This window comes from Artibeus jamaicensis, unplaced genomic scaffold (assembly GCF_021234435.1).
Source record: "Artibeus jamaicensis isolate MK-2021 breed Jamaican fruit bat unplaced genomic scaffold, CSHL_Jam_final contig_64, whole genome shotgun sequence".
Lineage (NCBI taxonomy): Eukaryota > Metazoa > Chordata > Mammalia > Chiroptera > Phyllostomidae > Artibeus > Artibeus jamaicensis.
In genome coordinates, this window is record NW_026521911.1 from 5,083,376 (window position 1) to 5,098,015 (window position 14,640).

At 56.6% G+C, this 14,640-nt stretch overlaps 1 protein-coding gene across 4 annotated transcripts in view; it reads left to right on the forward strand.

Moving 5' to 3' along the window:
* MYO7A (myosin VIIA) overlaps positions 1-14,640 on the forward strand; it is a 79,156-nt gene that overhangs the window by 9,612 nt on the left and 54,904 nt on the right. For 2 of the 4 annotated variants that reach the window (XM_053670780.1, XM_037138101.2), the window contains exons 3-4: positions 6,113-6,226; positions 10,823-10,975. In XM_053670780.1, the coding sequence (XP_053526755.1) occupies positions 6,113-6,226; positions 10,823-10,975 (267 nt within the window). Of the gene's footprint in view, positions 1-838; positions 977-6,112; positions 6,227-10,822; positions 10,976-14,640 lie in introns of those variants that run through there. The other 2 variants (XM_053670779.1, XM_053670781.1) reach the window with 2 other exon arrangements.

Consider the following 14,640-nt stretch of genomic DNA (forward strand, 5'->3'; position numbering starts at 1 on the left):
GAGAGGGGAGAGGGTGGGCTGGATGGCAAGTCCTAAGGCCTGGGGATTCCATACCCTCTGCCTGGGACGGCGGCCACTGTGGCCCACAGCCCAGCACAGACCGGAGCCCGGTTCCCAGTCCTGTGTGGCTGCCAGGACACAGGAGCCCAGCTTGGTACCCGCTGCGGAGTGAACTCGGATCCATTAGGGGGTGCTTGCTGCACTCAGGAACCAGGGGGCCCCTACCCGAGGCCTCAGTGCCCCCTCTTCAGGCTGCAGATCAGCGCTGGCTCGCCTCAGAGGCTGGGTGGGGACCAGAGGCGGGCCCTCCACCCTTGAAACCCTCCATCCCCCAGCAGCCCCACGTTTTTCATGGGCCCTCCTCTCCCAGAGGCCTCCCGTGAGCTAGAAAGACCTTCTCTGCACCTTCGCTTTAGTCTTAAAAATTCACTAAGTTCATTGTGTTCTACCGCAGAACATCCCCACGTTTCTTTTCATGGAAAACAGACTGATTTTCTCCCACACTGCAGTCGAGGCGAGGTTCCAGGTGCCTCATTCACGCTGAGGCCCACCGCGGTTGCCACCTGCTGCGGGCCCGGCGAAGCCGCCGCGAGTTCCGGACGCCGCTGGGGTGTCGGGGGTCCCGCCACGATGGGAGGGGTCCGGGGCTGCGCGGGCGCCCCCTCCCTGTTCCGGGCCGCGGGCGTCACCTAAGCCGCCGTTGCCATGGGCCCACGGCAGATGGCCCGGTTTAGGGTTCCCCGAGGGCGGCGCGCACAGGATTAGGTGAATTAGGGAGCTCCAGCTGAGCCGCCGCCGCCTCCAGACCTTCCGCGCCATGGAGCCCCCCGCCCACGCCGAGGACCCCACCGACCCCGCGGACGCCGCGGACCCCGCCGACCCCGGGGACCCCGCCGAGGCGGGCGCCAAGCAGCCCGGCAAGTGGGCGCTGGTGCGCAGCCTGAACCAGGCGTTGAAGGCTTACACGCTCATGCCGGTGAGGCCCGGCCGGGAGGGGGAGGTGCGCCCGCGGGGGCTCCGCCCGGGCCTCAGTTTCCCTGCCTGTCAGACGCCAGAAGGACCATGGGGTCTCGAAGCCTCAGGGTGCACGCAGACGGGGGTGGGGTGGGATGGGGGGCTCGCGGTGGTGCTTTTGGTCCCCGACTCAAGCGTGAATTGGCCCCGGCTGCCCCTCCCTGGGCGAGCTTTTGCATTTACACGGGGAGGGTGGGCAGGGGCCCAGAAGGGGTTTTTCCCTGCCTCCACCCGGGTCCGGAGCAGGGAGCCGTCCAGGTGCCCCAGCGACCTCAGTGGACGTTTGTGGACTGGCTGGCCCACTGAGTCTCCTCTATCACCTAAGGCTAGCCACTGGACACTTCCCTCGCACAGGCTCCGGGCAAGTGGACCGGCTCACCTTTCCCACCTGTGGAAAAGGGGCTAATCAGACCAGTGTCCTGGAGGGATTAGGAGGAGGCCGGCGCGTCCTGAAATGGACTCCGTTTCCTCGCACGAACAGGAACTGAGCTCCAGGCCCTGCCCCCAAGGGGGGAAGGGGCCTAAAGGGCTGAGGACCTTGATGGGAGACCGGGCTCTTGCAGGGGCGGGAAGGTGGGGACATTCAGGACGGCCCCTGTCTCCGCAGGCGCTGCCTCCTTCCATTTTAAGGCTGGCGAACGCTGAGGCCCAGAGAGCAGGGAAGACCTACCCCGTCCCCACCCAGTGTTAGTGGCAGAACTGGGACCTGAACCCAGATCTCTGAACTACGCCTTCACTGAGGCCGTTCGCCTGCCTCCCTGAGGGGCCCCACCAGGGTCTTGCTGTGCCCTTTGAGAACGTTTAGACAGACCCATTCCAGGAAATCACTTCTGGGGCTGCGAGACCCTCGGCTCCAGCCACTTAGGTGAGAGCAGTGAAGCTGGGCCTTGCTGCAAGTTCCACAGCTACACTAGGCATGCGTCACGCACGCCGCAAACAGGGTTTCTGGTTCAGGGTGAGGTCCCTAGTGGGGCGCCCCTCCCGATGGGTGGTAGGGGTGGGGCCATGGGGATGGCAGGTCTAGAGGGGTCCAGTGTCCCTTTCCTCTCATGCTTCTTCCTGCCCCTGAAAAGAGCTTCATATTCTTTTACACCTTCCTTTCTGCACCCCTTCCCTCACCCAACCAGCGACTCCTGACGCACGCTGGTTTGGGTCGGGCTCTGCAGATGCTCTTAGCTTCGCTGGCCACTGATTTGATGAGTGATGGCGGCCAAGTTCCTTTCTCTCTTTGGGCCCCAGTTTCATTGCCTGTAAAATGAAGACCCTACAACTCGGCTGCATTCTGATGCTCCAAGGGGGTCAGGAGCCTTTCCCTGGGGCCATGGGAGCTTTTCCTCTGAGGGGTCCTCAGGCCCCGGGGCTCTCCCCAAAGCCTCCTCTCTGCCCCGTTAGCCTCTTTCCTCAAGTTCTGACCTAGAGCAGAGATGGTTAAGTCACCGCCGTCCTGGTATCAGTCTTTGGTTGGGAGAGTTCTAGTCGCTTCTGTCTGCTGTGTGGCTCCGAGATCCTGGCTCAGCCTCTCCCAGCTGCCATCTCCTGCTGACATGAGGTCTTTCATTTTGGTTACTTTTTGTTCCCTGAGTGGGGCGCACTCTCTGTGTGCCAGACTCTGAGTGGGGTTGGGGGATACCAGTGACTCACAGACAGTGACCTTGCCTTCTAGCTCCCCTCAGCCCAGCTTCCAACTTGCCTTTGGGGCCCAGGAATCATCTGTGAGCAGAGACCCTATCGGTGCTCCCCATTCTGCTCACTGAGCTGGGCTCACGGCTGGGCCCAGAGCATGCTGGGAAAAGCACCAGATCTGGAGTTTGTCAGGCTTGGCTTCATGTCGGGCTCTACCATGAAACAGCTGTGCAAACTTGGGCACTGTTTCTTGACCTCCTTGAGAAGATGAGTGGAGATAGAATCTTCTGTTTAAGGGTTATCATGAGGTTTAACAAAATAGTTAATTACAAGGAGGCGTAGAACTCACTACCTGGACCACTGTGGGGACTGACTGTGAGGTAGCCCAGAGCCATGTCCCGCTGCCACACCTGCCGCGGCTGGCCTCCAGGAGTCAGTCTGCCTCTCTCACTCTCACACACACGTGCTACACACTCCTCTCTCTCACGCGTGCTCTGCCCCCACACACTTTCTCTTACGAGCCCTGTCTGGGAAGTATCCAGCCATACACTGGCCTTCTTGATGAAGATACAAGAAACACTGTACATAGGACAATGACACCTCAGTCCCTTTCAAAGTAGGCGCCTTGGGACCTCACACAGTTCTCCCAATCACCATCAGCTGCCCCATTGTATTTTCCTAAATCTCATCAATGGTCTGAAATGTCTTCCCTTTCAGAGGTGATTTTAATTATGGGAAAAGCCAGAAGTCGCAGGGCACCAATCTGGACTGTAGGGGGCCTGAGTCACCTGGGTGGTTTATGTTTTACAAAAAACTCTTCATGAGACGTGATACATGAGCAGGTGCATTGTCATGATGGAGCTGCCATTGTCCAGCTGCCCATAGCTGCGGCCTTCTGAGTCATCCTGTTAGTTTCCTCGGAGGAATGTTCAAGCTCAGTGCAAAGTTTGATGCAGATTCGTTGCTCTACTCACTCAGTCATTTTGAGTGTGACAGCCACACAGTACACATGCTCACTCAGTGGCGTCTACCACCCCCACTGACTAGTGCAGTGAAGTCGTCATTGTTCACTCGTGTGCATTCAGTCTACTCTCCTTGGCTGCCAGGTTATATCAGTGTTTTGTAAACTGTTCTCATTGTATTAACAATGGCTGGACTTTTTCTGGACAGACCTCACACTCTCACATGTATGCTCGTGCTCTCTCTGTCTCTCTCTCTCTCTCACTATCTCTCTCGGAGACAGTTTCTGCTTTCCTGTGTTTGACCTTGGGGAGTCACAGATCCAGACCCAGCCCCACCCTCAGAGGGCTGCGGGCTAGTGGAGAATGGACTCAGATGGTGAGGACCCAGAGTGGGTCCTAGGGATGTGCCTTCCTTCTCCACAGAGCAGCCAGGGTGAAGTTTTGAAAAATCACTTCATTCTCCTGCTTACAGCCTCCCAATGGCTTCTTGTCATACTTAAAAGTCCAGCTCCTGTCCATGGTTTTAAGGACCTGTGTGACCTGGCACCTGCCCACGTCCCCCTCATCCGGCTCCAGCTTGGGGCTGCCATTACCATTCCAGGCACTCTGCCGGTTCTCTGCCCTGCCTGGAACAGGGCCGGCCCGCAGCTGGCTCTCTGCAGATACGTGCTGAACGAATGAATAAACTCTCAGCAGCTGGGGAGGAGGTGGTGGGGGGTGGGGAGGCATCGGGGAGAGTTGCTATTTGTTCTGGATCTGGACAAACAAGGGCCGTCCACTCTTTCGAAAGGTGGGGTGAGAGGCAGGTGGAGAAAAACAGCGAAGCAGGGGCGTGCCAGGCGGCCGAGGGCCGGCACTCGGAGTGGGCGAGCAGGGCCGCAGGGAGTGCGGCTGGGGCTTGGGACCAGAGCAGTCTCGAGGATTACGAGTTCTCCTCCCTTCCCAGAGGCTCCCCAGTTAGTCTCACTTTTTTTGGGAAACAGCTTGGGTTTGCAGGAAGCCAGTCTCTGACACACACCTCCCATGAAACAAAGGCCCACAGTGACAGCTGTGGCTGAAAATAGTTGGATCCGATGGGGACAGGAGGGGGCTGAAGCAGTGACGAGTTGACCTGGGGACTCACTGAGCCCACCCCTCACCGAGACATGTGGAAACTGAGGCTCCAAGTGGTCAGTGACTTGCCCGAAGCCAAGCAGGTCCTGCAGCCCGGTCTCCTGACTCACAGCCCAGAGCTGTTTCGACCCGACACTCCCATGGGCTTAGTTCGCCGTGAATCAGTTGTATCAGCTCTTAGGTTTTCAACTGTTGCTTGACAGGAAGTTATATTTTATTAGGATGTTTACATTCTCTTCCCTTCCTGTGGAATTTCGGAACCGCCAAAAAGAGTGTTCTTATTAGGAGTAGAACACTAATAAGCCCAACTTTTACCTGCAGGCCAATGAGAGCTTCCGCATCCTGGATGGAGCTCACCTCTGTGACGGACTTCTCTCCTCAGGTCCTGACACAATGGCCTCCTCACAGTTCCTTCCTGCCTCAGGGCCTTTGTACTTACTGTTTCCTCTGCCCACATTTCTACCCTGTTCTTTCCTGGTCTGGCTGCTTCTTGCCCTTGAGGTCTCAGCTCAGACATTTCCTCCACAGGTGGCTCCCTGGCTCCTGCACCTACTGTGGCCACTCAGTCACTTGCCACCGTCCCACGTGGCCCCGTGACAGAACCTGCTCAGCTGTTTTATGTGTCCCTCCCAACCAGAGGGCAGACTCCGTGTTTGCCTTCCAATCATCCCCAGCATTTAGATCAGTCAGTGCCCTGCACACAGTAGGTGCTCAACGTGTGTTTGCCGAATGCATCACTGCTGACAGTGGTTGCTCCAAGTCCATTCCTCCGACTCTGGGTTTCACATTCGGCTTCCGTGTGCCCTTACCGAGTGTGCAGATGCCGCAGGGGACACACGCATGACCCTGACTCTGCCCACAAGCCAGGTGGCAGTGTGACTGAACTCGTATCACAGGGCCTGTATAGAACGGTGTCCTGTGAGGACCCATAACTATGACTACGAGACCCGGCCCCGGCGGTGACGGAGGCTGTTTGGGTGTCCTGTGTGGACATTCCTGTAGGACAGAGGAAAAGCGGTCTGGGTGCCTCGGTGCTTCCCACCGAGAGCTCCCACCGAAACCTAAAGCTCAGTGAGTCCACCACCCACGTGTGAGGCGAGAGCTGGAGCAGGTGAGAGCCGGGCTCCGAACAGGCCTGAGTTTGAGGCTGCCCAGCGGTGTGGTCTCGGCTCTTCCCTCGGAGCCTCTGCTTACTCATCTGCCAAATCGGACAGTGACGGCCACTCCAGGGGAGGGGCTGGTGACATTGTGTGAATGCCCACCCTGGGGCTGGGCACCAAATGGCTCCCAGTAAGGGCGAGGTTGTCACGAAAGCCCCAGCGGGGGGCGCCGTGTTGCTTGGAGGGGGTGCTCGAGCCCTGCCTCTGCTCAGCTGGCCCGGGACTGCCTCTCACCCGCAGGGAGACTATGTCTGGATGGACCTGAGGTCCGGGCAGGAGTTCGACGTGCCCATCGGGGCAGTGGTGAAGCTGTGCGACTCTGGGCAGATCCAGGTGGTGGACGATGAAGGCAATGTGAGTGGGCCCCGTCTCCCCCACCCCTGCCTCGGGGAGGGCGCAGGCCGATGGGTGACCTGAGGTAGGGGCCGGGCAGTGACCGCCTCGAGAGAGTGGAGGCGGTGTCTGTGCCCTCACGCCCCCTTGGAGTCCTCCCCCCACCCCTGGGGGAGAGGGCGCTTCCCCTTCTGGCCCAGGCCACCCGTTGCATGCTCGCAGGCGTATAGTCCATCTGTCCAGTATTGGAGACGTGTGTCCGGGTGGGCATGTGTGTAGGTGCGGTGAGGCGGGGTGGCACTGGGCAGGGAGCTCCTCAGGCACAGGCGTGCCTCAGCGTCAAGTCTCCGTCCCTCCTGAGCCTCAGCTCCCCTTCTGTAAAATGGGTAATGGGGCCCACCTCACAGGGTGGTGACCCACCGCTGAGATCACACATGGAGAACACCTCAGTGAATGAGGGTCAGTCTGAAACCGCCCTTAGTCTCTCCCTGCTGGGCTACGGCGTCACGTGCATTCACTGTCCACCTGACGCTGCCCTGGGAGTCAGCGCGGCAGGTAAACCCTTTATCTCCCGTGGCCCTGAAGGAAGGGGGACGGGACGCGTGGGTTGGTAGGGAGTGAGGCTGGGGCTTTGGGGAGGGAGGGAAAGGGCTGAAAAAGGGGGGTGGCCTGGGTGAGGGCCCAGGGGGGATGCCTGGGGCTTCTGGACATGTGCGCATGGGCACAGAGACACGTGGATCTGGTGCAGAGAGCAGGGTTGCAGGTTAGCAGGGACGTGAGGGACGTAGGGAGACTCAGGTCCCCCATGATTTGGGTTGTGCTCCGTGTGTACCCAATGCTGGGGACACAGCGCTGGGGCTGAGTCCTTGTCTTAGCTTCCGAGTCTGCTGACAGAGGAAGAGGGTACGGCGGCTCGGAGCAGAAGACTCTGCTGGGGATGGGGGCGGGCTCAGGACCCTGGAGGCCTACGGGTGGACTTGGAGGCTCTGAGGCATCATCTTTGTCCCTGCGGCCCCTGGGGCGCCCTGGCAGGGTCTGCACAGTCCTTTGACCCAGCTCTGGCTTTGGGCCCTCACAAACGTCTGTGATAGGCAGGGAGGGCAGCCACCGTTACCCCCAAGGGAAACTGGGGCACAGAGCGAGACCGCCAGAACTGATGGCACAGCTGGTAAGCGATGGTTAAGCTGGGCCGAGGGCCCAGGACCTCCAGCTTCCGTGCGTTTGTTTCTCCCCCCAATACCTCAGTGGCAGCTTGGGGGCTCAGGCTCTGCTGATCACATTTTTGTCCCCTGAGCCTGCAGTGTCATTCCGGAGGCTCCAGTTCGAGGCCTCTCTATGAAGCTGCCCCCCCACCCCCACCCCAGAGGCTGTGGCTGCAGAGGCTGCAGAAGCGGGGCTGGCAGAACAGACAGGCCCTCAAACCTGCCTGCAGCCTCGGGGCAGGGCCCGGGGGCTCTCCCTGCAGGCTTGAGTTTCACCTGGGTCGTGTTGCATGTCAGATGGTGTCCCGTAACTGTGTCACCGGATCTCAGAGGTCCCCTCCCACCTGCCCCCACGAAGGCCCTGAGAGTGGGGGCTGCAGAACCGGGAGGGCCAAGGCCGGGATGCCCGGCGCGGGTTTGGGAGGCTGGGTTTGCCTCAGTGGACTTGGGTGCCGTGGCTCCTGGCTCCCTCTTTCAGGAGGCTTGCTCAGTCTCCCGCTGTCCTCCCCCTCCAGGCTGTCTCTTTCATTCCTCTGTCTTAAGAAGACTCTTTCACCTTGAGAGTAAGGACCAGGCCACTCACGTCTGGTTCTGCAGAGCTCAAGGAAGGGTCTGCCCTGAGCACCTTCTCCATAAAGACTTACTGAGTGAATGCATGAAAGGTTTTGGTTCCCTTTCATGGGAAAGGTTAGGGTGCTCACTGGCACCCGAATACTCTGCCGTTGCTCAAGCCGTTCCCACTGCCAGATGCGCCCCTCCTTTCTGTCCTCTACAGAGCCGTGGCCCCTGGCTCTCCAAGCTCAGTGCGGGCCAGCTCTTTTCTTAATGTGTTCGCAGTCCCTGGAATTAGCCATGTTCTCTCTCCCTCCCTCTCCCCACTCTCTCTGGTAGCCCTGCAGGGCCAGGCCTGGGTCTCTGCCCTGGTCACACTCGGGTTGGTGCGGTAGGTGCCTGTGGACATTGATCTGAGAAGTGCTGACGTCAGCTGGGAGGCCTTCCACCCAGGAAAGGTGGGGGCTGGGGGAGGGGGGGCGGGGCAGGCTCAGCTCTGCCGTTTCACTGGGCGAGCCACCGTGTCTCTTGAGTGGGACTCCTTACAGCGAAACAGCGCTGGTAATTGTTATGAGGAGTAACAATACCCAGCCCTGGCTGAGCAATTACCAGACAGTGAGCGGTGCTTTTTGGACCTAGCAGGAGTAAAACAAACATTGTTGGCCTTTATCGTATCAATTAATCTTCCCACCATCCCCAAGAGGGAAGGGCAATTATTCTAGCTTCCATTTCATAGAGGAGGTCATGGAGGCTCAGGGCAGCAGTGACATGCTCAGGCGGCAGGGTCACCCAGTGGCTGAGCTGCCTCTTAAGGCTGTGCTGAACTGTTGGGGTGAGGAGTTGCAGGCGAGAGCTGGGGTCCAGTGGGCAGGGCTGACAGCCTGCCCTCGGACAGCCAGAGGCCTCTCCCTCCGGGCCGTGCTGGGGCCTCGGGCCCAGTCAGTGAGCGGGGACCAGGCAGAGGGAATTTTCCAACTAGATCAGCTTTTATCAAGAAACAGGGTGTTGGGTGAGAGGAACGTTCCACTCGGGATTGGAAAGTCCAGGCCCATTCTTCGATCTCACCACCTGGCCCGTTCCGGCCTTGGGAAGAGCTGCTTAAGGCCCTGACCTGGACGAGAAGGCCCCCGGCCCAGAAGGCACTGTGAAATGCCAGGGACGCTGTCCCCAAGCCCTCTGAGGCCTGTGCAGGCCATCACCCTACTCTGTTTCTAGTCTCCCATGTGAGGTGAGGGGGTTGGAGTAGGAGACCTCTGGGGTGTCCCACGACTAGGACTTCTGCTTGTAATCCACACCTGGTCCTCAGTGGTCACAGCCGGCCATCTGTCCTTTCAGAGATTCTCTGCCATGTCATTTGTGCCTGGTCCCTGTATGAGACTCTGTGGAGGGGACACAGCAGACACAGCTCTCAGCCCTGGGCAGATGGGACTCAGGGACAGACTGGTGCTTGAGGAGCTTCCCAGGGCATGAGGGACAGGAGGGGGTGCTGGGGGGGGACAGGAGGGGCGGGACAGCAAGGGGCAGGAATCCCGTGAGAGATGGTGGTCTGGATCAGGGTGGGAGCTTGAGGGGGGCCAGGAGGGCACATTAGAGGGTTGGGTGGGTAGGAGTGGGTGACCGGTTAGATTGCGGGCGAAGTGGAATGGGGCTGATGCCCAGATTCCTGCTAGCAACTATCTGCTGGGGTTTGGCTACCCCAGACCAGGCTCGGGGAGAGTCCTGACATGCGAACTGCACCTGCTCAGCAAGTCTGAAGGCTTGAGCTGGAAGGCAGGGAGGGGTCCTCTTCATGCCCCTCCCTGAAGTCGGGTTCCTCTGGTCCTGAGGCTCCCTAGGTTCTGGCATTTGGGAAGAGGGAGGGGGCCCCAGAGGTCTGTGGGGGACCCAGAGGTCTGTGGGGGCTTTCCTCAGGCTGTGGCCACACCCCAAAGCCCAGGTCAGACTCTTTCTTGGAAGGCTTGTGAGGAGAAAAGCTGGAGACTACTTGGGATGAAGTGCGGGTGGGGGGTGGGGGGTGGGGTGAGGAGCGGTGTGCTTCCAGTGTTGGGAGGAAACCAGGGCTTTGCAAGTTCCTTGAAAGAGCTAATGCTATTGGCCAATATCTCCACCATGCGCCACCCTGTGGCAGCAGAGAATATTGCAGGGAAGAGGTGGGGAGTCATGACAACCTCCGTCCTAGTTTAGGCTCAGGCCTGAAAGTTCCCCTGCTGCACGTGTGTCAGTCAGCTAGCCCTGTGTAAACTGTCCTGAATGGGGCCGCTTCTCCCCGTCTCCACCGCCCCTGTGCTCCTGCACCAGCCTCAGAGCCTTTGCTTTTGCTGTTCTTGGCTCCTGGAATTTCCTCTCCCCGGTCCTAACTGTCACCTCCTCAGGGAGGTGGCCCCTGACCACACTATCTAAAGTAGCTCCCCAGTGATTCTTCATCCCATGAGCCTGTTGCTGTATTCTTGGAACTATCTGAAATGACTTTTTGTGTATTTTTTTTATTGGAGCCTAGATCTGAGGTCAACACTATCTGCAAGTATTACACTGTCCATTCCATCCTGTAAAGTACTTGGGGGACTCTAATCCCCTTTAAGACAACCAGAAGGTGGGGCCAATGTTCCTGGCCTGCCTACCTCTTCCATCTGTAGAGAGAGTCCCTAAGAGGAGGAGGAGAGGCCCAAGGGGGTTGCAGGTGGGCAGTACCATCCTCATAGACTCAAACCTGTTAGTGCTGATAGCCTTTGGCTGCAGAAGAGGACAAGAGCCTCGCCAGGGTTGCAGATGCAGGGCTCCCTTCCTCCCAGGGCCTTTACCCCGGCAGAGTGCGGCCTGGCATTCTGGAGAGCAGCCTGACCTCGGCCTCTGTGCCTCCCTGCAGGAACACTGGATCTCCCCGCAGAAGGCCACCCACATCAAGCCCATGCACCCCACATCGGTCCACGGAGTGGAGGACATGATCCGTCTGGGGGACCTCAACGAGGCCGGCATCCTGCGCAACCTACTCATCCGCTACCGGGACCACCTCATCTATGTGAGTCCCGCTGGCCCTGCCCACCTACAGCCCTGCTTGTGCTGCCCAGGGCCCAGCCTCCTGAGACTGTGAGGTCTGCTGCTGGCCACCGGGCCGGGGACTCATCTGCCTGTATCCCTCCTTCCGGCTCACCCTCTGTTTTGGGCCATGGTCTGTTGTGGCCTGTGGGTGGGGAGAGCGGTGGTTTGTTTCTTTTCTTATCAGTTTCTTTTTTAATTATATTTTATTGATTATGCTATTATATTTGTTCCCATTGTTCCCCCTTGGCCTTGCTCTACCCAGCACCTCCCACTCCCTCAGACAGTCCTCACACCACTACGCATGTCCATGGATCATGCGTATAAGTTCTTTGGCTACCCCGCTTCCTATACTGTACCTTACATCCCTATGGCTATTCTGTACCTACCTATTTGTACTTCTTAATCCCCTCACCTCTTCATCCTTCCCCCACACATCCTCCCTTCTGGCAACCATCGAAACTCTGTGTCCATGATTCTGTCTCTATTCTTCTTGTTTGCTTAGCTTGTTTTTAGATTCAATTGTTGATAGATATCTATTTATTTCCACTTTATTGTTCATTATTTTGATCTCTTTTTCTTAAATAAGTCCCTTTAACATTTCATATAGCTCTGGCTGGTATGGTTCAGTGGATTGAGTGCCAGCCTATGAGCCGAGGGGTCATTGGTTCAATTCCAAGTCAGGGCACATGCCCGGGTTGTGGGCCAGGTCCCCAGTAGGGGGTACATGATTGGCAGCCACACATTGATGTTTCTCTCTCTCTCACCCTTTCTCTGAAAATAAATAAGATCTTTTTGAAAATATCATTTCATACACTAATAATGGTTTAGTGAAGATGGACTCCTTTAGTTTTTTCTTGTCTGGGAAGCTCTTTATCTGTCTTCAATTCTAAGTGATAGCTTTGCTGGGTAGAACAGTCTTGGCTATAGGTCCCTGCTTCTCGTGAATTTGAATATGTCTTGCCAATCCCTTCTAGCCTGCAAACTTTCCTTTCAGAAATCAGCTGACAATCTTATGAGAACTCCCCTGTAGGTAACTAACTGCTTTTTTTTCCTGCTGCTTTTAAGATCCTCTCTTTATCTTTCATCTTTGGCATTTTAATTATGATGTATTTTGGAGTGGGCCTCTTTGTATCCATCTAGTTTGGGACTTTCTGTGCTTCCTGGACTTGCATGTCTATTTTCTTCATCACATTAGGGAAGTTGTCTTTCATTATTTTTTCAAATAGGTTTCCAATTTCTTGCTCTTTCACTTCTCCTTCTGGCACCCCTATGATGTGAATGTTGGAATGCTTGAAGTTGTCCCAGAGGCTGCTTACACTATCTTCGTTTTTTGGATTTATTTTCTCCTTGTTGTTCCAATTGGTTGTTTTTTACTTCTTTATATTTCAAGTCATTGATTTGATTCTCAGCTTCATTCACTCTACTATCATTTTCCTATAAGCTCTTCTTTATTTCGGTTAGTGTATCCTTTGTTTCTAGCCGGATCTTTTTTATGCTGTTGAGGTCCTCACTAAGGTCCTTAAGCATCCTCATAACCAGTGTGTAGAACTCTACATCTGACAGATAGCCATGTTTACCTGTGCCACTATCTTGACCTGAAGTCTCATACCATAGGTTCTTGTTCAGCTACAGGTCTTGACACTACTGGGCAGAGTTGAGGAGAGGCTCAGTGTTTACCAGAGACAGGGAATTTCTGGCCCCCTGGGGTTCTGTGAGGTCAGGGCTGTTACTGACTCCTCGAGATCCAGAAAAAATGGGATGGGAGTCCTTACCTAAGGAAGCAGATGGAGGAAGGAACATGTTCCTTGACCATCCTCTCAAGACTGCCCAGTACAACCAGTCGTATGCACACCCCACACTCCGCTACTTTAAAACTTAGAAGGACAGATGCAGGCAGTCTTCTCAGCCAGGACTGAGCTGACCCCAAGAGGTGGCCTCAGAGACCATCAGAGAAAGAAGGGCCCACGGGGACATTCAGTGCAGAGGGTCTCACTCTTTTTGGCCCAGGAAACCTTTATGCTCTTAGAAATTACTAAGGAACCCAAAGAGCATTTACATGAGTGGCATCTTGTGCTATTTTTCATATTATAAATTAAAGCTAAAACCTTTAATAATTCTATTAATTCATTTAAAAATAACCATAAAAATCCATTAGGGAATAACATTTTTATGAAAAAGAATGATATTTGCCAAAATTTTAAAAAATAGTGAGAAGAGTAACATTGTGTTACAGTATTTCCAAGTACCTTGGATGTCTGGCTGTGATAGAAAACAGTTGGATTCTCATGTGTGCTTTGCACTCCGTCTGCCGTGCTGTTGTTTTGGTTGAAGCGTGTGGAGAAAATCTGGCCTCACTAATATGTGGTGGAAATGGAAAGGCCTTTTCCACAGCTGCGCGTGGGGGTCACTGCGTGGCTCTGACCCAGCCCCTCCCTCAAGCAGCTCAGGGGTGAAGGTAACTGTGGATGCCCAACAGGGAGAGAGCAGATGGGTCCTGAACAGGGCCCCAGGCCCTCCCTGGGCAGGCTGGTGTGGAGGGCGTGCTCGGGGGGATGTGGGTATCACTCAGACGCACAAAGCTGGTTATTTCAGGTGTCATTTGGGGAGTTTGCAGGCAAACTGGTTCCTCATGGGGGAGGGAGTTGGTTAGTGGATGGGATCAAGGAACAAAGGCAACAATGGGATCCACAGAGCGAGGGGTGGACACTTCGGACCAGTGAATCTTGTTCATGCCATTTTGTGGGGTCTGTGGATCAGCTGGCCGCTAACGGGGAAATCAGCCTGGACACTGTGTCCTTGAGTGGGCTGACCAGGGCGTCAAAGAAAAGAATTCCAGAGGTTTACCCACGCTCCAGAAAACCCTGAGATCTGCACCATTGGCCTCGTTAGAAGTGTCACTGGAAACCTTTCTGACCACTTTCTGGGTGAGGACGTGGAGGCAGGGGGGCCGGGCGGAGCCGAGAGGAGGCGTCTGCACGGCTTCTACAGAGGCTCTGGTCAGAGAGCCAGGCCGCGGCGCCCAGAAAGTCCTCGGCTCCGACAGTCCCCGGGCCTGAGGTTCCAGGTGCCTGTTGGTGTCTGGGGTCACGCTCAGGAACTGCAGTGATCAAGGAGGTTTCCTTGACTTGCTGACTTCACAACTCTGTGACTGGGATGGTGTGGGATTAGAGCAGGGCTTTGAAGGAGCAGCCGGGCCTTTGTCCCACCCAGAAACCATACCTGCCCCTAACCATGGCAACCCCCGGGCACTCCATGGCTTGGGTTACCCTGGGCGCAGCCCCACGCACCCAGGATTTCCTCAGATTACCGCGCTGCTCACAGCCGTGAGGGGGGCGGGCACTCTGTCCCTAACTGTCTGCCCGGGGCTCACCTGCGCCAGCTGGTCCGTCTCCAGGCGCCTGAGGAATAGACGGTACCCCAGGGCCACTCAGCCTCGGGCACTGAAGATAGGAGAGGGCCCCCCAGGACACATAGCAATCTCCCATAGGGTGGTCACAGAGGCCAGGGCTGTCCTGGGACTTGGCAGGGAACAGGTGGCAGGGTTGACAGGGACCCATGACTTCCTGAACAGAGATCTGGGAGGCCTGGGTCCTGGTCTTGCCATGGGGACTTTGGGGGCTCTCTGCCACTCTCTGGTCACAGCCT